General features: G+C 41.4%; 1 protein-coding gene across 4 annotated transcripts in view; it reads right to left on the bottom strand.

Moving 5' to 3' along the window:
• Positions 1 to 27,390, bottom strand: part of Sbf2 (SET binding factor 2) — a 386,553-nt gene that overhangs the window by 20,383 nt on the left and 338,780 nt on the right. For 2 of the 4 annotated variants that reach the window (XM_045146272.1, XM_045146273.1), the window contains 8 exons: positions 25,045 to 25,241; positions 23,478 to 23,618; positions 22,332 to 22,427; positions 13,000 to 13,074; positions 11,683 to 11,867; positions 8,408 to 8,584; positions 2,562 to 2,663; positions 1,719 to 1,904 (listed from right to left, as the gene is read on the bottom strand). In XM_045146272.1, coding sequence (XP_045002207.1) covers positions 1,719 to 1,904; positions 2,562 to 2,663; positions 8,408 to 8,584; positions 11,683 to 11,867; positions 13,000 to 13,074; positions 22,332 to 22,427; positions 23,478 to 23,618; positions 25,045 to 25,241 — 1,159 coding nt within the window. The remainder of the gene's footprint in view (positions 1 to 1,718; positions 1,905 to 2,561; positions 2,664 to 8,407; positions 8,585 to 11,682; positions 11,868 to 12,999; positions 13,075 to 22,331; positions 22,428 to 23,477; positions 23,619 to 25,044; positions 25,242 to 27,390) is intronic. The other 2 variants (XM_045146274.1, XM_045146275.1) reach the window with 2 other exon arrangements.

Here is a 27,390-nt window from a genome sequence, read left to right on the forward strand (position 1 = left end):
AACATAACTTAAATATATTTTTCCATTTTAAGCACAGAGTTTGATCAGTTTGGTCACTATATCCAGCAGAGTCACTACCACTGAAATGTAGATAGAGCTGCTTCTGGTTCCCCCTAGAGAAGAGCCAACAGAGGCTAACTCTTCTCCCTTGGCCTCTGCTAAGCTTCCTGTTCCAGAGATCCTGGTCTGTGAACTTCTCTTATCTCTAACAAAAGGAGTGTGAGTATGAAGCCTAATAACAAAACAGAAAACAAATATGAATTTTGACATATAAACTCAACCCTGTGACCACTGCTATAAGAGCTGCTTGGAGTAGATGGGTCTAAGTTATTCAACAGGTCTCCGCTTCAACAAGGCAACAGAGCAATCAGAACACAGCCTGAGTTGTGTGTGTATGGTGGGGGAAGGGATGGATGGGTTTCTCTAGGGTGATAAAAATGTTCTAAAACTGTGGTAATAGTTGTTACTGAGTTACACATTTTAAATAGGTTAACTGTATGACATAGAAAGGATAGTTTAGGGCTGGAGAGATGGCTGAGTGGTTAAGGTGCTTGCCTGTGAAGTCTAAGGTCCCATGTTTGACTCTCCAGATCCTATGTAAACCAGATGCACAAGGTGATGCCAAGTACGTAAATTTGCACATGTGCAAAAGGTGGGTGCATGTGTCTGAAGTTCAATTACAGTGGCTGGAGGCCCTGGCATACCAATTCTCTCTCTCTCATTAAAAAAAAAGAACAGTCTGTTGAGCTTGGCTCAAAAAAAAAAAAAAAAAGAAAGAAAAGAAAAGAATTAGAAATGATAGCTTAATAAAGCTGTTACTTTAAAAAGTAAGTGATCCATAGAATAAAAACAACAAACAACCCCCCCCCTCAAAAAAAAACATAACCATGCACCTCCTGGCCTCTTCAGAATGCCTAGTCCCAACTCTGGGTCCCTGAAAACATTTCTGCCTTTCCTGTCAGTAGATACTTCAGAGGCTTGCTGTTAGGTGGGACATGCCAGAACCGATTCATCTGCCTTGGGATGATGGTGCAGATGAAACAAGGCTGGCAATGTCAATGCTGCTTCAGCCCTAGGTCAATTTAACCTTCAGCCCAAAAGCCTGGTGTCAACCAGTTCTCAAGTCTAATTCTGGCCCTGGCTCCAACAAAGTGGGGGTCTCACTGCTGAGCCTGGGAGAGGATGAGAGAGCCCTGAGACTATTCATCCCTCCCCGGGACTACATACTTAGGCTACTGTATGGCCTCTTTATTAGCACCAATTTGGTTACTCCTTCAAACGCAGCTAGTGTTCTCAACCTGCTGGATGAATGCTGATTATTTTTTGAGGGATCAGGCTCTGCCTCCTGTGCTCTCAGGCACATGGTAGGCCTGAGCAAAGCGTGAAAACATGTATAGGATATAGGTATGTTATATCTAGAGACTTTTGCTGTTCTATTTTGGTCCAAACACTTGAGAATAAACTCAAGTTTGTTCCTCCTTGATGATGGTAATTGAGTGTTGACTCCCTTATGTGGGGGCCAGTCTAATCATCAGCTCAGCAGTTATAGTTCAGAAACCACCAGTTCTAAGCTGGGCTGGGGGCACATGCCCTTAGTCCCAGCACTCAGGAGGCTGAGGTAGGAGGATTGACACAAGTGTGAGGCCAGCCTGGGGCTACAGGGTGATTTGACACCGCACTTCCTTCATATCAAGTCACTTTACCCTTGTTCTACTTACCTGGTGAACACAGTCTAAGAATTGTAAGAAGACTGGTGCAAAACCACTACCCTGAGAGTTGAGGGTTAAGCTGCTCCGCTGACTGAATTTATGACCAAAAGAGAGCCACTCCTTTTCAACCAACATCCGGAAGCCTTCAATTGTTCTATAAAAGGGATCACTGAGTAACTGTACCAGGGATGTCACCTAGGGAATAAGCAGATTTTAGTTATGTTACTAAGATGAAAATATTTCCTTCTGGTGATGGCTAATTCACAAGCAAAGATACCCAGACAGCAAATATGTTCACTAACTGCTCCAGATAGACAATAAAATGAAGCCTTCAAATTTTCCAGTTAAAACAAAAAAACTTAAATTCATTTTGGCTATATGTTTTATTTCAGGGAATAAAAATTTTAATTCTGTGGCCTTTTCCTAGGTTAATAAATGACATCAGATGATCGATTCAAACCTAGTCTACTCTCTGGTAGGCACAGGCTAGTATCTTCATGTAGTATGTAATCATATGAATTGTCTTTTTCATTCTGGAGTTAGTAAATATGGGGCTTCGAGAACCAGAGAAAGGATGCAGAAAAGCCAGCAAGGGTGGTCTATGCCCTACAGTGCTGGTCAGGGACTCCCTCCGCAAGCCTGTGTGGCGTACCTGTGGACATGGGAGCCTGATACCTGAACTCGGGGCTCTGTAGGGGCTGACAGAGCTTTTTGGATTGCCAGGTGGAAGACAGTGGGAGACTTCTTCTGTCTATAAACACATTAATCATTATACAAACCCATCATTTGCAGAATTTAAAAACTCAATTGAGATTTAAAACAAAGTGTTGAAAAATACATGTGACAATTTACTTGTGTGGTGATGTCCCAGCCTTCCTCCAAACAGACCAAAACTGAGGACCCATTCTCAAGTACTTCTGAGACAACCAGAGCCAGCTGCAGTATCCTGTGAAGCTGAGAGAGAGAAAAGGAGAATACAATGAAACCAAAGACTTTTCTCTTTCCTTTCATTTTTTTTTTTTCCAGCTTGGGGAATTTTAGGTTTTAGATCCACTTTAAAACCAAGTGACTTTTGCATAATGAGATTCAAATGGCTTTAGATTTGTAGTGCTGTTCACTATCTTAAAGTTTGTTTTTTTTTTTTTTTTTTTAAGGTAGGGTCTCACTCTAGCTCAGGCTAACCTGGAATTCACTAGGTAGTCTCAGGGTGGCCTCGAACTCATGGTGATCCTCCTACCTGTGCCTGCTGGGATTAAAAGTGTGTGCCACCACACTCAGTAAAGTTATTTTACTTATTTATTTATTTGAGACAGAGAAAGGAGGGAGAGATGGGGGGTGAGTGGGAAGAAAGGAGAGAATGGCTGCCTCAGGTCCTCTAGATACCCAGACAGCAAATATGTTCTCCAGATACAGGTGCCACCTTGTGCATCTGGCTTACGTGGGACCTGGAGAATCAAACCTGGGTCCTTAGGCTTCACAGGCAAGTGCCTTAATGGCTAAGTCATCTCTCCAGCCTGCCGTTCACTATTTTGTTTATGCTTTTTTCTTTTTCAAGGTAGGATCTCACTCTAGCCCAGGCTGACCTGGAATTCATTGTGTAGTTTAGGCTGGCCTCAAACTCACAGTGACCCTCCTACCTCTGCTTCCCAAGTGACAGGATTAAAGGCGTGTGCCACCAAGCCCAGCGATCATGCTATTTTTTTTTTTTTTTAAGTATCCACAATTAAAAATGGACAGCACTATTCTGCTAGAGAAGATCATATTCTTCAGGGCTAGAAGTACAGTGTTTGTAAGCCAGCAAGTTACTCATCTCAGCATCAAAAAGTCCACTTTATGAACACTGAGGGACATAACATTTCTTCTCAAATAATTTATAGATGCAAATAATAACAGAAGTTATGAGACAGGATAGGTGCCCTAGTCCTCATATTTTACTCAGCCCTAGAAAAGATATGAGAATGGTGAGTGTGGTGGTTTGATTCAGGTGTCCCCCATAAACTTAGGCGTTCTGAATGCTAGGTTCCCAGCTGATGGAGATTTGGGAATTAATGCCTCCTGGAGAGAGTGTGTTGTTGGGGGCGGGCTTATGGGTGTTATAGCCAGTTTCCCCTTGCCAGTGTTTGGCACACTCTCCTGTTGCTGTGGTCCACCTTATGTTGGCCAGGGGGTGATGTCCACCCTCTGCTCATGCCATTGTTTTCCCCTGCCATCGTGGAGCTTCCCCTCGAGCCTGTAAGCCAAAATAAATCTTTTTCCCAGAAGCTACTCTTGGTTGGGTGATTTCTAACAGCAATGCAAACCAGACTGCAACAGTAAAGTGGTACCAGGAGTGGGGTTGCTGCTAAACACCTGACTGTGGCTTTGGCCTTTTGGAGCTGGTTTTCAAGAGGAATGTGGAAGGAGTTGAAACCTTGGCCTAACAGATGCCTTGCAGTGCTGTAAGTACAGCCTGATGGACTGTTCTGGTCTGAGATGCAAGACCTGAATGCAGTAAGAACTATGGACTGTGAGGTTTGACTTAAGAGGGTGAGAAAAAGTTTTGCCTGGACTGGGCTAGCAGTTTGTGTGAGAAGCTTGCTCTTGTGCCCACGTCCTGAGAAGTTGTGCAGGGTTGCTTCGCGTAGAAATGAACTGGTGTGTGCAGAGGGATATGGCACAGAAAGAAAAATCTTTGGGTGAACTGTTGCCTGTTCAGCTGCAACTGAGAGATTACAACCTATGAGACTGGGCTAGCTGACCTGCGCTGGGGCAACAAGAAGAATGTAGACTCTTTTGAAGGGGCCTGAGTGCTCAAGGAGTCTTGTTCTTCAAAGTCTGCTTTAATCCCCCCTGGATTAACAAATTGGCACCCTACCTGGTATTGTGGAGTATAAGAAATGCTGGAGAGAGGGTCATTGAGTTTGCAACATGGTCTTGTGTTTTGGAAATGGCCATGGGCAGTATGAAGCAGGTTTGCTGGCTGCCTGCATAGAGATCCCATGGGGCCATGAGGATGAACTGTGGATTGCAGTGGAGACCCAGTGGAGATGCCGGGACCATGAGATGGCTGCCAAGGAGCTGCCGGCCCCAATGAAGTTTGCCAGGACTGTGAGTAGCCTAGCTGGAGGGGTGGAATTGGAATGCCAGAGACTTGTTGCTGGTTAGAATTAATGGATTTGAAGATTTGTCACTGGCTAGAGTTGCTGGACTTGAAGCTACAGATTTTGATGTTTGCCCTGGTTGTTTTAAATCATGTATTGGTTGAATGTTTCTTTGCTATGCCCAATGCCATCTACTGTAGTGTGAATATTTATTCTGTGCCATTATGGGTTTTTTGAGGTTATTTTTTGGTATTATGGCTCAGTTCAAAGATCTTGGACTATGGGGATGTATGAACATCATTGGGACTGATAAAAACTATGGGGACTTTTAAAATGAGATGAATGCATTGCATTTTACATCATGTATGATTATCAGTTTATGGGGGTCAGGGGCGGAATGTGGTGGTTTGATTCAAGTGTCCTCCATAAATTTAGGTGTTCTGAATGCCAGGTTACCAGCTGATGGAGATTTGGGAATTAACGCCTCCTGGAGAGAGTGTATTGCTGGGGGTGGGCTTATGGTGTTATAGCCAGTTTCCCCTTGCCAGTGTTTGGCACACTCTCCTGTTGCTGTGGTCTACCTTATGTTGGCCAGGGGGTGATGTCCACCCTCTGCTCATGCCATCGTTTTCCCCTGCCATCGTGGAGCTTCCCCTCGAGCCTGTAAGCCAAAATAAATCTCTTTTTCCCAGAAGCTGCTCTGGGTTGGGTGATTTCTAATAGCAATGCGAACCGGACTGCAACAGTGAGGAAAATACCCCCAACTCTGCCATGGTTTTGTTTACTCTTCATTGTGAGCTATGACCACGAACAAAGCACACTACTGAAGCTCTACTTAAGTCCTTCTACCCAGCCCTTAAATATTTCCATTTTCAAGAAAAAGCTTGGGGCTGGAGAGATGGCTTAGCGGTTAAGTGCTTGCCTATGAAGCCTAAGGAGCCGATTCCCCCGGACCCATGTAAGGCATATGCACAAGGGGGCACACATATCTGGAGTTCGTTTGCAGTGGCTGGAGGCCCTGGCGCACCCATTCTCTCTCTCTATCTACCTCTTTCTCTGTCTGTCACTCTCAAATAAATAAGTAAAAATAAACAACAACAAAAAAGAAATAGCTTGAAGATGATGTCCCTATAACTTTCATGTTTTCAAATGATCCATACTTAGACATTTTATTATACTGGCCAGTTTGTTTCTGGCATTGAAAGTATCTATGCAATAATAGTTCTTACTTATAAAGCTCACCAATGCTGTAATGCAGTACTAGCTAATCAGACCATGCACATTCTGAGCAGAGGACAGAGAGACTGGTCATGGACCTTGGATAATCAAACAAGTTAGGATGAAATGCATAGACAAAAGCATCAGATAATGTTTCAAATATTTGAGGTTCTTGTCAAACCAAAATTAAATAATGATGCATTCTACAGCCTGGATTACAGAGTAAGTCCAGGTCGGCCTGGGCTAGAATGAGACCCTGCCTCAAAATAAAAACAAAAATGATGCATTTTAAAGATAGACACATATGAAAACAATATATTCACATGACTTACAATAAAATAAAATGACCTTCTGCTAGTTCTTTGAAAATAGAAGAGTTATAAGTCTATAAAATAAGAAAGATAAAGATTCTAACTGGCATTTTTGATAGTTATTGGATTTCATATCTGATTTTTAATGAAGTGGTAATTTCTATTTAGATACTCAATTTATCTGGTATCATTATACTGTGAATTATATGTTAAACAGACATTCTTATTGGTCTGTACTACATATCACATGGGAAGATGGTTTATATTTTTGCTCATCCTTTTAAACAGCCCTATGGATACAAAATCTTTAGTGAATGATTAATGAGGGCACACAGTATCAATTTCAGAACTAAGTGTAGGACGTTCTAGTTTTATTTTCTTTCTTTTCCTTAGTGTATTTTATTTATTTGCAAGAGCGGGGGGAAGGGGGAAGAAGTGGAGGGAAGGAAGAAGGGAGAGGGAAAGAGAAAGAGAATGAGAATGGGTATGTTATGGCCTCTTGCCATTCTAAACTCCAGATGCATGTATTACTTTGTGCATCTGGCTTTATGTGGGTACTGGGGAGTTGAACCTGGGCCATCAGGACTTACAAGCAAGTGCCTTTAACTAATGAAACATCTCTCAGCCCAAATTCTAGTTTTAAAATGTACTTTGAACATTATATGACATAACTGGCAGTAGGAAACCAACTCTGAAATAAAATCCATATTTTAAACAGAGCTGGGCTATTTTAAGCATAGGAACAAAGTAAGGAGAGGCTCTTCCTTGTCTTTTTCACTACCCAGCTACCACTATGCTTGGATTCTCTTGGGCTTGGCATTTGCTCTAACAGTTTACTTCTAAAATGTCACCATCCCAAGTAAGGTTAACATTTTCAACCAAGCGCCTTTAGCCGCTGAGCCATCTCCCCAGTCCTAAGGTAATATTTTCATCTATATTTAGCCCCTCATTTGTGGCACAGGCCTACCTTTTCTGCAAGGAGCAGCACACAGAAAGAATCAGAAACACAGACAAGAGCTGGGTGGTAAGGACACTTTGGAGTGGGGCTATAGCCTAGGGACAGACAGGAAAAATATTGGTGAGCTCCTTCCCTGGGAATTCAGGTCTCCTACACTGGCTTAAAGGTAATGTATCTGGATACATGCTTATAACTTACTGCATATGTGGCATGCTTCTCTATAGTTTATATATCTTGAGGATATTCACTGACCTGGATAGTGACAGCATTTCTTGGTGTCTTTGCCATTTGGTCTAATATGCTATGGGAAACCGTTCTTTTTCCTTAAGAGAGAAGAATGGGGCTAGGAATCAGCTTAGCAGTAGAAGGGTTCAATCCCTAGCACTTGGTAATGGTGAGGAGAGGCAGGATTCCTGGAGGGAAACTGTGACAGTAGGCAACAAGAGATGACTTCAGGGTAGGAAGGACAGTGGGCACAGCAGTGAGGGCCTAAAGACACAACAGAAGGTTAAGCGCAGGGATGCTGCTCCAGGCTAGATGTCTTCACCAGTATTAACATGCATGACAGAAATACTTTTCTTTCTGTGGTTTGGAAGAAATGTGGGTAAATGAGTGTTGGCACATCTCCTTCTTGTTAATTTCTCAATAACAGTTCAATTAGAAATATCCTAAGGGTGGTTTAGCTTGAATGATGAATACAGTTTTTCCCACACATTAGGAAGGTTTAAAGAATCCAATGTGCCTCTGGTGGCTGGTGTGGGGGTGAATCTAAGATCTAGTGACAAAACAGGCAAAGGGAAATGAGAGATGAGAAAGGAAGAGGGAAAGGCTGGGGAGTCACGCAGAGATCACCCTTTGTCCTGGATCCTGGCTGTCTTGACACCAGAGCAGGAGCTCTATAACATGTCCAGATTCAACTTGCTGCACACCAAAAACAACCCCCCCCCCAAATTACCAAACTTCCAATTACAGAGAGACAGAACCCAAGCTATCGAGCTTCTCCCTCCTCACCTGCTGTGTCCCACTGTTTGTACAGAGGGCACACACAACAAGGGAGAGTGGGGAGTGCACAGTGGCAGGTGGGGGGGTCAAATGTTAGCTCTATAGATTCACAGCTCCTTCAAATGTTACCTGGGGGAACCACTCAGAATCTCCCAGAGCCTTCAGGAATGTCACTTCTGAGTCGGTAGGGATGGTGCTTGGGATACAAGCCCTCATCAGCTTCTTAAAACTTGCTTTCACTTGTCGGATTTCATGGAATTCAACAGGAATAAACTCACAATTTAAAGCAAATTCTACTTTGAAGCTCTGTGGATGAAGATGCGGAGAATTAGGCAGATGAAGTGCTGAAGGTAAATAAGCAAAGCTCTCAACAGGGCGATGCCAGCAACACACAGCAGCTGACACCTAACAGCTGCCAAGGGCCAAGGAAGAGCTTCCCATACACCCCTGGATCAGCAGTGGGGGCATTCTCGTGGTTGCCTGACCTGGCAAGTCTAGTCCTTTCAAGAGACAGACTAGTTAGCTTGGGAATGGTGTCAACTGAGAACCTGAAATGCCTGGCTTTTATTTATGCCTTTAATCCATGTGAAATTTACTTTGTGAGGTATGAGCTTTTACACTTAGAATTTTAAAAAATAATTTGTGTGTCTGTGTATGTGTATATGCATGCTGGTAGAGGTCAGAGGATGACCTTGGGTGTGGGTTCTCTCCTTCTACCTTGTTTGGGGCAGGGTCTCTCTTGTTATTTATTTTCCTGCTGGGAAGGCCAGGATAGCTGGCCCTGGAGCTTTGGATTCTCCTGGTTCCATCTCCTATTGGCATAGCAAGTTGTGATCACAGTGGCATGTGCCATTTTGCACATGACTTTATGTGGGTGCTGGGGATCAAACATTGGTCGTCAGGCTTGTAGAGCAAGCTCCTTTAACCACTGAACAATATACCCAGCCCCCATCACTTTTTTGTTTTTGAAACAGGGTCTTCTGTATCCCTGGCTGGCCTTGACTTGTTTTTATTTTTTTAGCTGAGGACGACTTGAACTTACTTTATATTGATATTTCTTTTATATTATAACAGGTGACTTGAACTTTTGATCCCCTGCCTCCATCTCCTTGGTGCTAGGATTATAGACATGTGCCACCACACTTGTCTTATGTGGTGTTGGGATTGAACTCAGGGCCTTCTGCATGTAGATAAGTGCTCTACCACTGAAGTGCATTGCCAGCTCTAAAATAGCTTTCTAATAATGTATCAGAAGCAAAATCTTCTCTGCATTAATAATTTCATTTTTAGCTGAGTGTGGTAGAATATGCCTGTTATCCCAGCACCTGGGAAACCAATGTAGGGCTGGCCTACATAGTAAGACCCTGTCTAAACAAAAGTTCCCTTTTTTTTTTTTTGTTTTTTTGAGGTAGGGTTTCACTCTAGCCCAGGCTGACCTGGAATTCACTATGGAGCCTCAGGGTAGCCTCGAACTCACGGCGATCCTCCTACCTCTGCCTCCCGAGTGCTGGGATTAAAGGCGCACACCACCACGCCCAGCTTAAAAAGTTTCCTTTTGATGAAGCTATTTGGAAGAAATAAGCTATTTTAAATCCTTATTATTTATGTATTTGTAAGCAGAAAGAGAGAGGGAGGGAGGGAGGGAAGGATGCAGAGAGAATATGAGTGCACCACGGCTTCTTGCTGTTGCTACAAAAAACCACTGAGCAAACTCCCCTGCCTTAGACGTAATCTTAAACATAGGGGAAAAAAATCTACTGAATTTTAATCTTAATAAAAAAGTAACAAGGAACAAGGCTATACACTTAGAAATGTGACAGTTTCACATATGAAGATAAAGAAATCTAAATATCTAACAATGTTAGATGTTAAAAAGTGATTAAAGTAATTATGAACATGACAGAGGTTTCATGCCCTCTGCTCTACAGGCTGGTGACTAAGTGATTCTAGCAGTCTAAGCAATGGCAAGAGTCCTTAATGCCAGCCTTTACAGCAGAGATGACTCAGCCATGGGCATCTCAAAGGCTGAGCATGTGGGTTCCTGCTGAGAACACATTGTTTCTAGCTTCTGCTCTATGGGTCAGCCAAAGGTCTGTCTAGACTGCTTACGCCTAAGCTTTGAGATTTCTGAATTAACAAATACTTCCATTTATTGCATATTCACTGACGCTAATAAGGTTCTTCTCATATATGGCGTGGAGAATCAGTGTTAAGCTCAAGGGATTACTGTTGCTTTTGGAGGTGGAGGCTACTTTTATAATTTATAAGATCTTGTACAGTGAGTCTCCTAGGATAGTGACAGGCCAAAGTTGATTAGCACCTGATATGCTAAATTATCTGCTTTCTCTCTATATATAGTTTTGAGAAGTTTGAAAAACTATTATTTAGAAAGGCCAGCTATGGCCTTATCTTGCCTCCATGTGCAGAGCCATAATCTTCCACCATCCTCTCTGCCTCCTGCAGCCTCTGTAACCACAGGTTTAAAGAACAAAAATCAATTGTTCTATATGGCACAGATTCCTGTGGAAACTGAATGGAGATAATGGAAAGCACAGTACAAATAAGCCTCAGTTCCTTCTACTATTTATACTTCCCATTATTCCTGATATTTATGTGGATTAAAAAATAGTATGGATAAATATTTATCTTTATGGCTAATAAAATGCATGTGCATTCATATGTAAATATATATGCATAAACATGTATACATGTGTATGTATACATAAACAGCTAATAAAAATAATCCCAATATGGCTAGGACAATGGGAGGCAGAATCAGGAGAATCTTGAAGCTTGTGGGCCAGTTAGTCTGGGTTTTGTGGCAGCAAACAGCAAGAGAGACCCTGTCTCAAACAAGGTGGAAGGCAAGGACCTACATATCTGCACCATGGTATGTGTACGTACACACACACACACACACACACACACACACACACACACACATTTCTTTCTTTTTTTTTTTTGTTTTTCGAGGTAGGGTCTCACTGTAGCCAAGGCTGACCTGGAATTTACTATGTAGTCTTAGGGTGGCCTCGGACTAACAGCAATCTACCTACCTCTACCTCCCAAGTGCTGGGATTAAAGGTGTGCCACCATGCCTGGCTTTATTGTAGTTTATTTTTTTGAGACAAGGTTTCATATAGATTTGTCTGGCCTTAAATTTGCTATGTGGCTGAGGCTGGTTTTTAACTCTTGATCCTTGTGCCTCCAATACCCAAGTATAGGCATGTGCTGTCATGCCTGGTTTTCAAATGCTTTTTTCTTTCTTTCTTTCTTTCTTTTTTTTTTTGAGATATTAACCCTATGTTAAGAACCATAACATTTTGGGAGGGTAAACTTAGTGACAGGTTTTATAAACTGCCCTATGTTTCCATATATTTTCTAAGTGATACAAAAATTCTTACCCTTAGTTGTGACTTTTCACCAAATATATAAAGGGCTGCTTGTCGTTTCAGGAGCTGGTTTTGCAGATAGGTGCTGTTATTGTAGGAGGCTGAATGATCCTTGCCCGCAAGCCGTGCGCCAACATCAATGAAGGACGCTGGAGAGCTGATCAAGCGGGTGCTGGAACGAAGACTTGCCCACACACCTTTCACAAAAGTCAAGAGAACTGAGTGAGATGATCTAATGTAGAATGCCACTGAGTAAGGAAAAAGACTTAAGTTCTAGAGCTAATTTTAATTACGATATAAACTAGAAACATACTAAAAGCTGGATATAGAACTTATATTTACATATTAGATCAAAACAACGTAATTTTTTTTTTTTTCGAGGTAGGGTCTCACTCTGGCCCAGGCTGACCTGGAATTCACTATGGAGTCTCAGGGTGGCCTCGAACTCATGGTGATCCTCCTACCTCTGCCTCCCGAGTGCTGGGATTAAAGGTGTGCGCCACCACGCCCGGCTCAAAACAACGTAATTTTAAAGACATAAAAGTTATAGATTTTTAGTACTCATAAGATGAGAAATTATAAATTTAAAATGTGCATTTCACTTAATCTTAGGAATATTTAAGATGCTAGTCAGAAGCAGCAATCTTCTAAGACAAAGGCTATGCTAAGCAGGCAGAAAAAAAGTCTTAGGGTGTACCTTAACCTATTCATATTAGAAAACTCCAGGGTTTCTCTGTGCAAGTAAAATGATTAAATATTAGCATAAAGCACAGGCATATTCTGATTCTCAAATTTGACTAGCACTGTGACAGCTTCAAAACAAGCGAAGCCTCTCATGCATGCCTGGTCACTGCGGAGTAAGCCGGGGGTGGTGGTGGGGTGGTGGTGGTGGGGGGATGGGGGGGGAGGTGGGGGGTGGGGTGGGGTTGGAGGAGTAACTCCTACAGGGACTTTCTTGACCAGATGTGGAAGGGCTATTTCAGAGGCTTTGCTCTTTCTCCAGTAACAAATCCAGCTTGTTCTAAGTGACTGTAACTCATCATGGTAATATCCTAGCACTTCCTCCTTTCTCAGCACTTACATAGTTAATATATTAGTTCTCAAGCAAAGCTTTTGTGGTGATTTCTGCTTAAAATAAAGGCATATTTCTATGTGATTTATAAATGTTTCTCAGATACTCTGGCAAGTGTTTTAAATGGAATCACAGGAAATTCAGAATGTAGATGATAATTAAGAATATAATTTGACAAATAAAAAGTCTCTTTTACATATACTTTCATATGAAGATGGTTTTAGAAAAGTGACATATTGGGATATATAATACAGTACCTTGATTATGAACTCTCTCCTTAGCTGAAGATTTGAGATTTGACTGAGTGAAACACTTATCTCTGTACTCATGCACTGGCAGGTAAGGTTAAAGACAGAGGAGAAATGAAATGTCTACAGCAGCAAACACCAGAGCAATTAAAAGAACAAAATGTCTTTTTTTTTTTTTAAGATTAAGTTAACAGAGAAATGTAAATAAACAGAAAGCTGCATAGTCACAAAAAAAGATGAATTGAGTGCTTGTCACATGAAATTTCAGCACCAGTTTATAGATACTATTAGCACAATGAGAAGGGCAGCACAGCATAGGTGCCACTACACAATTATACCAAATGGAACAAGCTTTTGAAGACTGGCAGCCAGAAGCAAGCTTTTATAATACAAATAAGGAAATCTGGGTATGTGCGTCAATGTTCCCAGTACATTGGCCCTCACATTGAAGGAGACTGCCAAATACTACACAGCCATCACATCTGCTTTTGGAGCAAGGTCCTCACATGAAACAATGAAGCTCTAGCAACCATTTGGGATAACTATGGCATGGTTTTGCAGAAAAGCATTAAGCATTGCCACACTAGCTTCCTTCTCTTCCATGCATTTAGAAATTATGTTTATTTTCCATAAGTAAATACAGCTACAAGCAACAAAAAATTCATGATCCTGTGACAATACCTAATACCACTAATATGACAGCTTGTGATGGCTAAAGTAAATGACTTCTCTTAAAATCCCTACTTGCACTGAAATGATAGTATTTGAGATAATGCTTTTGTAATTTGAGTAATATTGTTTTTTCCAATAGGTAGTATTTTGAGACAATGGCACATTTTACCTGGTAACAACAAAATTTGTGAATAACATCGTTTTCTGAGCAAAGGAACTGTTCAAACAAATGAAAGTAAAGGATTCTATGTTAAGAACCATAGCAGTATTGGCTATAAAGTGCAAAATTGTCTAAAATATAATATGATAAAAGAAAAATCTTCAGAAATGACTTTCATTCCTATCTCACTCCTTTGGAAGCCAGGCATGAAGGACACTCATGACGTTAGCAGACAAAGGGCATCAGAAATCAGTAAGGATCACAGGGTTTCTGGTTAAAGGCGTACAGAGAATGGAACACATGTCTGGAACGGCACAGCAAAGGCACAGGCCTCCTGTGTACTGGTTGATGAGCAAAGTCGTGTGCTTTCCTACCAGAATGTGGGATGCTAAGATGATTCCAGTGAAGTTCAGTGGCTGAGCTAGGCCCCCCACACAGCGTAGTTCTTGTGCTTCCCCTAGGATGATTTCTCCCATCCTCTGACATGACAAGCTTCCATTTATCCCTTAGAGCCAGACACGGTGTTAACTTCTCTGAAAAGCACTCCTCATTGCTGAGCTGTACGGAGCTCTATTTGAACTCTGATCACATTGCACTATGACTGCATTTTCTTTTCCCTACAGGACTGTGTGCTATGCTTGTCCTAGTAGGGCTCTAATCATGTTCACTCTTGTTGATATGCTAAGCACCTGATATGTAGGCACTCTAAGTATTTGTTGATTGTTTTCTTTTTGCAAGCCAATACATGGGAGCTGTTGTCTCTCCTAAATCTTAAACTCAATTATTTGTATTGAAAGAGTGGGAAGGATAGTATTAAACAAAACACACTAAGCATGGCATAAATAGAAGGTCATTAGTGAAAAGCTGCTGGGTGTCTATCATTTAGCAGAAAACTCAGCCATGCTGAAATGGTCTGTTCTCTCATGAGTCAGGGAGGGCTTTGGGAACTTGGAATCCCACCTGTAGTCATTTTATTGAAGGAATTACACCACTGCATTGGTGCTACTTAGATTTCCCAAGTGATTCTTGGTCACTCTGAGCATTCAACACCAGCAGAGGGTCTATAATAGTGTCGTTTTCAAACTACAGGATTCCCTTCATGGTTTTTGATTCACTTTAGTATGTCCAATTATTCAAAACAGATTCCAGGCTATGGAAAAAACCACTATGTGGGCTACATGTAATATGCACGAATATTATTTTGTGATTTTTAAAAAGAATATATACATTTTTGCACTGTGGTTTAGTACTATCTGAATTATGGTATAAGATGAATATGTTAGTATGTATAAAATATAAAATATATTTCTTTTTGCTTTCAACAAAGTTTTAAAGTTATTGGCCTAGATTTATAGTAAATGACTTCAAGCCACAGGTTAGTAGCTTCAATGCACTTTAAAAGTAAATGTAGGGGGCTGGAGAGATGGCTTAGCAGTTAAGTGCTTGCCTGTGAAGCCTAAGGATGCCGGTTCAAGGCTCGATTCCCCAGGACCCATGTTAGCCAGATGCACAAGGGGGCGCACGCATCTGGAATTCGTTTGCAGTGGCTAGAAGCCCTGGCGTGCCCATTCTCTCTGTCTCTCTGTCTGTTTGCCTCTTTCTCTCTCTGTTGCTCTCAAATAAAAAAATAAACAATTAAATTTAAAAAAAGTAAATGTAGGGTGGGGCATAGCAGCACATACTTTTAATCCCAGAATTTGGGAGGCAGAGGCAGGAGGATAGGAGGATTGCTGTAAATTCAAGGCTGGTCTGGAACTACAGAGTGAGTTCCAGGTCAGTGTGGGCTACAGTGAGATCCCACCTCAAAACAAAACAAAACAAAACAAAACAAAGTAAATATAGGTTTTCTTTCCTTTTAAGCAATTATTAAGCAATAGCCTAATAATCTATGGAACTCTTACTTTGAGTTAACTACTAAGTGCTTTCATCATTTTTTTATATACATTTCATTTATTTATTTGAGAGAAAGAGAGAGAGAGAGAGAGAGGCAGGTAGAGAGAAAGGAAGAGTGAATGGATGCACCAGGACCTCTAGCCCCTGCAAACGAACTCCAGATGCATGTGCCACCATGAGCATCTGGCTGATGCGGGACCTGGAGAATCGAACTGGGGCCTTTAGGCTTCACAGGCAAGCACCTTAACTGCTAAGCCATCTCTCCAGCCCCATAATAAGGCTTTTTGAAGACAGCAAGCCAGACATTCAAGCTATCCAGAATGCCTTGAGAAAGAGGTGACATGTGACATCACACATCCTGCAAAGTAAATTTTACTTTGATGGTATAATATACCTGTACTCAATATTCTCATAACTTTTGCATCTGGAGGCAGTTAACCACTGGGGAAAATATACTTGTGAATTGTTTATGACCTTTATTTTTTCCTGATAATATCTAACTCTGCCTTTTAAATTTAGCCTTTGTATCATGCCACTTCAGTTTCTCTTTTTCTAAAATAAGGGTATGTATGTCTGATGCGTTGCATTCTGTGCCCAAACTCCTTCTGTTGTTATTCCCAGGATCCCTTTTCAGCTGCTTCGAAATTGTGCAACAGAAAGGATCTGGGTGTGGCTTTCATCATTTTTTAAAAGTTTTTATTTATTTATTACGGGGGGGGGGGCAATGAATAGGTGCGCCAGGGCTTCTAGCCACTGCAAATGAACTCTAGATGCATGTGCCACCATGTTCATCTGGCTTATGTGGGACCTGCAGAATCGAACCTGGGTCCTTAGGCTTCATAGGCATGCATCTTAACCACTAATCCATCTCTCTAGCCTTTTTTTAGTTTATTTTCATTTATTTGACAGAGAAAGAGGGAGAGAGAGAATGGGCATGCCAGAGCCTCTAGCTATTGCAAAGGAACTTCAGACATGTATTCCCCCTTGTGCATCTGGCTAATGTGGGTCCTGGGAATCGAACCTGGGTTTTTTGACTTTGCAGGCAAATGCCTTAATTGCTAAGCCATCCCTCCAGCCCTGCTTTCATTATTTACTTAAGTGCTTTCATTATTTTTTCCTTACAATTACTCTAATGATGAGAACTATTCACTAATCTCTATTTCACACATGAGGGGATTGAGAAATGAGTTTTTGAGAAATGAATTTTATCTTACCTAACTTAATATCACATAATGAGGAATAGGCCTACAGGCTTTTGTGTGTGTGTGTGGGGGGGGTTGAAGCAGGGTCACACTCTGGTCCAGGCTGACCTGTAACTCACTCTGTGGCTCCGGTTGTCCTTAAACTCATCTTCTTACCTCAGACTCTTGAGCGCTGGAATTAAAGGTATATGCCACCACATCTGGCTCATAGGGAAGCAGTTTTAATCTAAATGAGCATAATAATCAAGATTCTTTACTTTATTTGAGGCAGGGTTTTACATTATAGATCAAACTGACTTGGAAGTTATTATGTAGCCCAGGCAGGCTTCAACTTTCAATACTGCTCTGCCTCCGTCTTCCTAGTAAAATAACTCTTCATGTACTGTGACCTGTGCAACCACACGGCCCTGGACCTGTTTGGAATGGGCCGTCTAAGAGGTCTGTGCCGGTGAAGAAGCAATTCATCCCCATGGAACATACAGCTACAGTTTGGAGCTTAGAAGTGTTTCTTGAGCTCTGGTGCTATTCCTTCCCCTTGTTTAGAGCAAATATAGGAGAGAAGCAAATGACATAGTTAAGGTGGACATGGGCTTGGGTACCTTTAGTGACCTTACACTGAGCTCAGTGTATGAGACACAAGATACAGTCAGCAAATGTCACACTGAAATGGTAGAATGCAAACTGATTCTAGTCCCAGTTATATTGCTATCTGCTGTGTGAACTTAGCAAAGTCATATTATCATCTTTTTCAGTCTTTAAAAATCTTTCTTCTTCTGAAGAGTTACTTCAGGGAGGAATTTTTAACTGAAAATGTTATTACATCTTTATTTTCTAAATGTGATTCTTGTATAAAGATATATCACTTTCCTTATTAACTCATCATTTTGCATAAAAATCAATCACCATGACTGAAAAAAGGTGATGGTCCACTTCAACTCTGGTTCAGCAGAGCAGGAAAGGTATATACCATGGAAATAAGAAATAAACAAAGAAGAGTATATGGCAAAAAGAATGTGGAAATGGAAGAGATAATAGGAGGTGGCTAACTATGCTGACCTCAGTCTCCTTTGGAGAATCTGTTTTTCTTTCTCAGAAGGCAGCTAGAATGAGGAGATGAACCAGCCCTCTCACAGCAGCCAGGGCCCAGGTGAAACCACAGAGGAACTGGCGACATTAGCAATAGTGCTGCTTCAATAGTGAGCCTGTCAGGCAGCACCAGGGTCGTGGAGACAGACACTGAGGACACTCGAAATGCACCAAAGAAGAAACCCAGAACATGCTGACAGCTCACTAAAGTAGACTTAAAATACTCCCACCATGGCTCAGGGAATTTTGTGGAAGAGGGAGCAGAAAGAAAGGAAGCCACAGAGTGGAAGGCAATGCCGAGAGGCACTGCCCCGTCTTACAATGACTGACAGATGCTCTCAAATCTCATAACCTGCAACCCCAGGGCAATACTAGCAATCCCATTGAGGAGGGTCCTCAGCAGAATGGGGATAGGGAGGAGGGAAATGATGGTACTAACATATCATGTATCCATACAACTTTCTACTTAATGAAAAAAAAAAAAAGATGGTTAAGAGGAAAACTGAGCCTTTTGTTTGACAATCTGAAATCCAAACTGCTACAAAACTTTGAAAATGTTTTCTTTTTATTGCATTTGTATGTGAAGTATGTGATGTGTAGGTGTGTGGTATGTGCATGTATGTGTGTGCCCTGTGTGTGCAAGTGGTCAAAGAACACTAGGTGTTCCCCTCCATTCCTCACGTGCTTAGTTCCTTGAGATGGAGTCACTGCTCTGAACTCAGAGCTGCCTTTTTTGTGAGGAAGCCCATTGATTGTTTGGTCTCTGTTTCCCACAGGACTGGGGTTACAGACCACACCCAGTTGTCTACATGGCTGCTGAGGAACTGGCTTTTCCTACACAGGGTCAATGAGGACCTCCTGAAGAAGTGGGACCCAGCTCTCTGGAAGAATATGGAGACCTGTACTCACAGGTATGTACAAGAAACTGCACAACTTGCAGGGCATGGAAGTGTGTGTACCTAGTCTTGCCCTGGCTGATCTGAACGCATGTCTGCCTGTCACAGCCATGTAGCAGGGAGTGTCTGGAGTTTCCCGAGCTTACTTGTACTAGTCCATTGCTGTCATCTTAGACTGAGTACAGATATATCAGAAGAGACATAGAAGGTAGCTGTAAGGATCATAGAGAATGTTGAAGGTGTCTGGAAATAGATCAATACCTCTGCTTTTAGTTAATGACTGGTCCACTGGAAGTTGTGGTGGGCTTTAGAAGTTAAGAAACAGAGCAAAAGAATGAAGTTTGCATATCTGGATTCTAGCTTAAGATGCCAGATGAGAGAACCTGGTTAGGAGCAAAAAACCAAAGCAAAACAAAAACTAAAAACCCTGTAATAAGTAAATGTAAGTTTACAGTGATTTACAGAAGGAAATATTTTGGAAAATAATCAGAAATAATAACAATAGCTTCACATATACATAAAATGGGTCATAAAAAACTTAGAAAGATAACTTTTTAGCCAAAATTTACATCACAGGCCACCTGGCCTAACATAGGAATCAATAATATGTTCTTCATGATGTTTTCCAAGGCAAAATACAGGAAAGGTTATTGGTGGGAGAGCTTCCCTTACCTGCGTATCTGGAAGCTGTACTCTACTGAAAGTTAAGGGAAATTATCGACCTGCCTTCCTGACAATACAGGTTGAGCGCCTTTCGTTTGACAATCTGAAATCCAAACTGCTACAAAACTTTGAAAATGTTTTCTCTTTTGCATTTGTATGTGAAGTATGTGATGTGTAGGTGTGTGGTATGTGCATGTATGTGTGTGCCCTGTGTGTGCAAGTGGTCAAAGAACACTAGGTGTTCCCCTCCATTCCTCACGTGCTTAGTTCCTTGAGATGGAGTCACTGCTCTGAACTCAGAGCTGCCTTTTTTGTGAGGAAGCCCATTGATTGTTTGGTCTCTGTTTCCCACAGGACTGGGGTTACAGACCACACCCAGTTGTCTACATGGCTGCTGAGGAACTGAGCTCAGGAGATCTAGGGCCCCCCTCGTTCCCTCATGCTTGTGGTAAGCAGTCTTAGCCACTGATCTCTCCAGCCCCTAAACTCTGAAAAGTTTGAGTTTTGATATGATGTATCAAAGAGTTTCAATTTTTCTTTATTGGTTATGTACACACTCAGGTGCAAACAGCCATGGTGGTACCATCATTAGCCTCCTCCCTGTCCTCCTCCCAAAAGTTTCAAATTTTGAAGCATTTTGGATTCTGGAGTTTTGGATGAAGGATGTTTAATCAGTTAAGTCTATGTAAATATTCAAAAAAGGAAGAAATTGCAACCATGAATCAATTTTTACTGACTTCTTGACAACAGCAATACTAGGAACCTTAGGAGAAAGTCATTATGTAATATTGTACTCCAAATCCATTGAAAAAGAAATGAGAAGAATGAAATTTGTGTCTTCAAATAATCATGTTCTAAAAACAGAGACAAGAAGCTAAGCATGACTGTTACGGGTTGCACCTGGCCTCCACATGTGCGCTGGAGAAGCAGCCCCAGTACCTCAGAAAGGAGCACACCAGAGACACCAGTCAGGATGAGTTCACGCTGCAGTAGAGTGGGCCCCCAATGCAGTATGACTGATGTCTCTATTAAAAATGGTCATGCATGGTCTTAAAAAGGAGCAAAAGTGAATTTTGTAACACAGAGACTTTATGTTGATGCTCAACCAAATTCTAGAATGTGGTATTAATGGACTATTTACGGTTCTTAGGAGAAAATATTGAGTCTCTAAAAAATTTTTTTCAAACTTATTATTAGAGATGGGGTGGGGTGGGCATGTCTTGCTGTTGTAGGCAAACTCCAGACACATGCATCACTTTGTGCGTCTGGCTTTATGTGAGTACTGGGGGATCAACCCAGGGCTGAACAAGCAAGTGCCTTTAACTGTTGAGCCATCTCTGCAGCCCAAGTCTTATAATTCTTATCAAAATAACCATAAAATCTTTGTGACGTAGGAAATAGTTTAAATTATGGATTTAAAAGATCACTGGAGATTAGCAATATGGGTCAGGTGAGTTTTAGTAGGAATAATTCTAAGTAGTAAAGACCCATCAATTCTTCAGACAGGCTTATAGTGTTTGCTGTAGGCCTTTGCCCTGACTCTGGCTTGCTCCTGTTGTTTTTGAAATGACAGTAATTAGCTTTGGGGATGATCGTACCAACAACTTATAGTAGCCAACAGAACTGGTAAGCTTGGCTTCATGAAGGGGCTGTCCCAGAAGGTAGCAGGCTGCTCAGAGTACTGGGTTTGGTTCTGTGGAGTCTACAATGACGGGGATGGTGAGCAGAATGAACTGGGGAAATGTAGAATTACCTAAGGTTGTTAGGAAATATGAGCTGAAGATGTGACTTGAGGGAAATTACTTAGTTTCTAACTTCAGACAGCAGAGCAAAGAACTTTTTTTTTTTTTTTTGTCTTCTTAAAATGTAGGCTCACCCTATGTAGTCCAAGCTCCAACCTGGCCTCAAACTCATAATTCTGCTCCAGCCTCTACCCTGAGTATTAGAGTTACACGTGTGCACTACATCCAAGCACGGGTCAACAGGTAGTAGAGTTTTAGATTCATGAGAAAGAACTTCCTGACAAAGGGTTGCTGGTATTTGCAAAGAACTACTTTTGGGAAAAAATGAATTGTCCATTACTGACCAAGCCCAAGTAGACTCCAGATCACGTAGCTGGTATGTTTTCGAGGGGATTCAGCATTCTATGGGAGGAGAGCAAGAGTCTATGATTCTGACCTCACTGTGAAGCAGGAGCACACTGCAGCCACAACGCCTGGTATGGAATTTCCTTTGCCAAGTAAGACCAGAGGACCACCTCCTGAAGAGCTACTGCTTATCCTTCCTCCATTTCTTCATGGCAGCCCCCATAGCTCACAGCAGGGAGGGGAGAAGAAATCTGGGTACCATTCTATCTTACTCTTAACACTATTTCTGCCTGTGAGAGAAGTGCTATTGTCAGATTCTGTGGGCACAGCCTGGTCAGGTATCATTTCTCCTTAGCTGTGATATTTCGGTGATAAGTCTTTCTACCCAGTAGACTTGGCAAATCTCTCAGGACTGATTTGACACTTAAATATGCACCCCTCATTTCCTAATTCTCACAAATTTGTCAATCTTTAAGACATCAGTAATGATTCTATTTGTTGTCCCATGAGGCAAAACTCCTCTGTCATCATGCTAGCAATCAATTTTATCATTCATTAGAAAAGGGTAATTAAGAACAATCTGAAATCATCATTAGTTGATTAGAAATATCTACTTTCTAGAAAAAGGTTTTCTGCTTTTAAGCTTATACCAGTGCTCAGTTATAAAGTCAGTCTTACTAACCTCCTCGAGCAAAGCTATTGGATGGGTTTACATCCAAATGTCCTGGCACTACCTGCTTAAGCACAGTGGACACTCTTGAAGTCCTCCTTTCAGTCCCTAAAGTCAGCCAAAGAGAAGAACAAAAACCATGTTGTTGGGGTTAACATTACTCAAATGACAAAAAGTTATCTTCATGTGTAGTATGTCTAATTGCTGCCAAACTTCAATTTTTAAATACCCAAAGCTTTATTAGAGATAACAAGGCAATGTTATTATTTCATCAGAGATAGCACACACTTGAAAGATTACGGAGTTAGGTTTGGCAAGTGCAATCAGAGCATTCGATGATCCATGAAGCAAGGCATGCATGGTGTTACTTTACAAGAAAAGCCACTTTCTGCTTGTGTTGAGCTAACTCAAATAGCTGATTAAGCCAAAGAGACCAACTTCTCAAGTCACATGCTCCTGTCTAACACATTAGGGTTACCTCTACATGAACCCTTTGGGGTTCCATCACATGATAACTGAAACAGAATATTAGTACAAGTCTTAATAGCTTTATTCAAATCTATGGAAAACAAACTAATACAAAAATCATAAAATGCTAAAGAAATTTTGGGAATTTCAAATTTATACGTGATTATTTTAATAGACACTTAATAAACAGATCTTCAACTTATACATTCAACTTCATAACAATATTTTAAAGTTTATTATAAAGCATATTCTGGCATTAAAAGTTACTTTTATGTTCCCTACTGCTTCGCCTCATACTATTTTATAAAAGAAATAATTGAATCTCAACATATGCTTATTAATTACTAGACATTAGCAGTGGCACTCTGACTTCTAAGCACAAGAAGCTAGAGTTATGGCCTACAGGGTAACTTTTTTTTTTTTTTTTTTTGAGGTAGGGTCTCACTGTAGCCCAGGCTGACCTGGAATTCAGTATGGAGTCTCAGGGTAGCCTTCAACTCATGGCGATCCTCCTACCTCTGCCTCCCTAGTGCTGGGATTAAAGACGTGCGCCACCACACCCAGCTTCAGGGTAACATTTTTAAGGGATCATGTTGAAGGAAAAATTCAAGTAACTAAAGAGATTAACCCTAGAAACAGATCTGACTTTTCAGAGTAAATTTCAATAAGAAAAGTATTAGCAAATCTTACCTGGAGACAGAGCAAGTGCTGGCCTAACAGTCAGGGTGTTGCTGCCTCTAAGTTTCTGGTGGACAGTGACTGCGTTTAGTAGGGCTTGCAAGTACTTTTCTTGTTCTATGCTACTGGAAGATTCAAGAGAGGAGGTAGGAACTGCAAAATGAAGTCAAATACAACACTCTTTGTTGATAAAATAAGGTTATATATGTCTGCTTATACTTTCTTCATGTAGTTTCATGAAACCACACCCAAAGACAGAAACCCATTTCATTTAAAGCCCCAATCAATTAAATGGCTAATCCTTTGACACTGGATTCGCAATACCCACTTCTCAATTGCCTCACCACCTTCCCTCCCAGGTCTGGAGAGCCAGCACTCAGCCAGCCTTTCAAGCACAGGGGTAGCTTCTCATTATCCAAGCAACCTAAAATGATGATTCATGGTCTCCTTGATGATGTCCCCACATTTTGCCCATGCAACTGTGGGAACAAAGGATGAAGTGGGATTCCTTGGCATCCCAGAATGTGTGGAGGTGAGAGCTTAAAGCCTTCTTTCAATTTTTCCTTGTAGGACTTATATGGCCATAAATTTATAGGGGCCTCTATTGAGGGAAGAATGGAGGAAGATATGGAGAATATAGGAGCAACTACTGCCAGATGTCCTAGTCTTTCCAAAACATGGACACGGGCTGCAGAGATGGGCTGGTAGTAAAGGCACGTGCCTATGAAGCCTAAGGACCCATGTTTGACTCTCCAGATCCCACGTTAGGCAGATGCACAAAGGTGAGACTAGTGCAAGGTCGCACACGCCCACTAGGTGGCACAAGTGCCTGCAGTTTGATTTTAATGGCAAAGGCCCTGGCATGCCAATTTTCTCTCTCTCTCAAATAAATGAATGAGTGAATGAATGCAGGAAAAAAGTAGGCATAGGAAGAAACAACCATGACAGCCAATAGTTGCTAGGAGTTAAGGCTGGTTTACGTCTAGCTAAACAGATTCACTGAAATGGGTTTAAGCACTGCTTTTTGTTTTTTTTTTCTTTTTTTGTCTTCCAAAGCAGGGTCTCTCTGTATCCCACGGTAGCCTCAAACTCATGGTGACCCTTCTACTTTAGCCTCTACCACAGAGCTGCCATTAAAGGAGTGTGCCATCACACCCAGCTCATTTCTCCTGGGAGTACTGTTCTGTCTGTGTGGTATGGAGCGCAGTGAAAAGTTCTATGAGACAGCTGAGGCTTGATGGAAGTGCACAAATGGCATTCCCAGGGAGGCGCTACTCTTGTCTGTGTGTCTCTTGTCTTGAGACAGGTTGTATGGTGTAGCTTGAACTTGTGATCTTCCTGCCTTGTCTTTCTGAATACTGGCCTTATTGGTGTGTGCCATGACAATCCAGTTTACTTTTGTATGATACAGTCTCACTATGGTACCCAGGCTAATCTCGAATTCTTGGCTCAACTGATCCTCCTGTGTCAGTCTTCTAAGGAAGTGGGACTGTAGGTGTATGCCACTATGTTTGGCCTAATTCTTAGGATTACTTTTAGGCAAAAGAAATATGTATAATTGTGCCATAAAGATACTTACTGGCTTGAGGAGAGTTCTGTGATTTGAAAAGACCAACAACTCCCTTCCCATGGAATCCTCCAGATCGGAGGAGCAGAGTACCACTTCTTGAGTTCTTCCAACACACAACAGGCAGGCGATTGTGTCGATAGCAGCGGGCTACTCTTGGTAAACTACTGTCCTGTACAGCTTGAGGTATGACTAAAAGGCCAGGATAGCTTTAAGGAGCAGAAGTCAGAAATAAGGTATTTAGTGGAGAAGAAGAGAAAGAAATAAGAAAAGAGGATATCAGGTATAAATAACATAACATCATAGTAATTATGTAACACCTAGAAACATGGTAATTGTGATGTATTTTAAAATATGGAAATTTGTTTGAACTGTTCAATATTTTAGTTCAGAAGAAAAGGCCTAGATGGCAAAATTAGCTAACTCATTATTGATCTGTGGTCTCCTCTGAAATGAACCCTTTCCAGTAATACTGCAGACTATTGTTGAGCAACCTAGGCTTATAAATATAAAATGTTGTGTCAGGGCTGGAGAGATGGCTTCGCAGTTAAGATGCTTGCCTGCAAAGCCAAAGGACCCAGGTTTGATTCCCCAGGACCCACGTAAACCAGATGCACCAGGTAGCGCATGTGTCTGGAGTTCATTTGCAGTGGCTGAAGGCCCTGGTGTGCCCATGTTCTCCCTCCCTCTCTTCCTCCCTATTTCCCTCTTAAATAAATAAATAAATAAAGTAAAATATAATATAAAATATAAAATAAATATTTTTAAATGTTGTGTCAAATTATCAAAATATGAGGTAGAATTTGTAAAAAAGCATGTTGAATCAAGTATTTTTCTTGCCTTACACACAACTTTTCCTTAATTCAAAATAAAGATTTTAAGATTAATGAATCAGTGTCAATTTTAAGAGAACAGATCAAATTGTCAACAACTCATGATCATGGAACTGAGAGCAGAGAACATAGCACAGGATACTCGACTGCCTATGATGAGGAAAGGAAATCAAAACCAAATGATTTTTGCCATGACAACAAAATGTCCAAATGTCAGAATAAGTTTAACATTACACATTGATTTTTGTTTTTTTGAGGCAGGGTCTCACTCTAGCCCAGGATGACTCAGAACTCACTCTGAAGTCCAGGCTGGCATCAAACTCATAGTGATCTTCCTACTTCAGCCTCTCAAGTGCTGGAATTAAGGGCATGAGCCACCACAGCTGGTTTTGATATTTATTTATTTATTTTGATTTTTCGAGGTAGGGTCTCACTCTAGCCCAGGCTGACCTGGAATTCACTATGGAGTCTCAGGGTGGCCTAGAACTCAAGGCAATCCTCCTACCTCTGCCTCCCGAGTGCTGGGATTAAAGGCATGCACCACCATGGCCGGCCCTTGATATTTATTTTAAAAAGACTGGGGGCTGGGGAGGTGGCCCAGCAGTTAAGAGTGCTTGCTTGCAAAGCCCAAAAAGCATCTGAAAATCATCTGCAGCAGCAAGAGACCCTGTGTGCTCATTATTTCTCTCAGCAAATAAATAAAAATACAAAATTAAGGACTGGAGAGATGGCTTAGCAGTTAAGGCACTTGCCAGCAAACCCAAGCACCCAGGTTCGATTCTCTAGGATTCAATTCTCCCTCCCTTTCTCCCTCTGTTCTCTTTCTTACTTGCTGCTTAAAAAAAAAAAAAAAAAAGATTGGGGCTGGAGAGATGGCTTAGCAGTTAAGCGCTTGCCTGTGAAGCCTAAGGACCCTAGTTTGAGGCTCGATTCCCCAGGACCCATGTTAGCCAGATGCACAAGGGGGCGCATGCATCTGGAGTTCGTTTGCAGTGGCTGGAGGCCCTGGTACGCCCATTCTCTCTCTCTCTCTCTCTGCCTCTTTCTCTCCCTGTCTGTGGCTCTCAAATAAATAAAAATAAACAACAACAACAACAACAAAAAAAATAAGATTGACTCAGAGTTCAGGATATGATGCTGGGAAATTAAAACAAAAGTACCTTGATTTATCTCTGTTAGCAATTATTTTTTTTATTTAGAAATATTACCTAAAGGGATTTCAGATTAAACCTCCCTAAGCACTAACTCAGCACCTCTTTTGCTGATTTTAAAAAACTGTATTATATTTTTCAAGTATACAATTCAGTGGTATTAAGTATATTCACAAGGTTATACAACCATCACTACTACTCATTTTCAGAACTTCTAATCTTTCATCTTTTTTAAAATTTTTGTTTATTTTTATTTATTTATTTGAGAGCAACAGAGAGAGAGAGAGAGAGAGAGAAAGAGGCAGATAGAGAATGGCCTCTGCTACCAGGGCCTCTCTCTAGCCACTGAAAATGAACTCCAGATGCATGTGGCA

This window comes from Jaculus jaculus, chromosome 3 (assembly GCF_020740685.1).
Source record: "Jaculus jaculus isolate mJacJac1 chromosome 3, mJacJac1.mat.Y.cur, whole genome shotgun sequence".
Classification (NCBI taxonomy): domain Eukaryota; kingdom Metazoa; phylum Chordata; class Mammalia; order Rodentia; family Dipodidae; genus Jaculus; species Jaculus jaculus.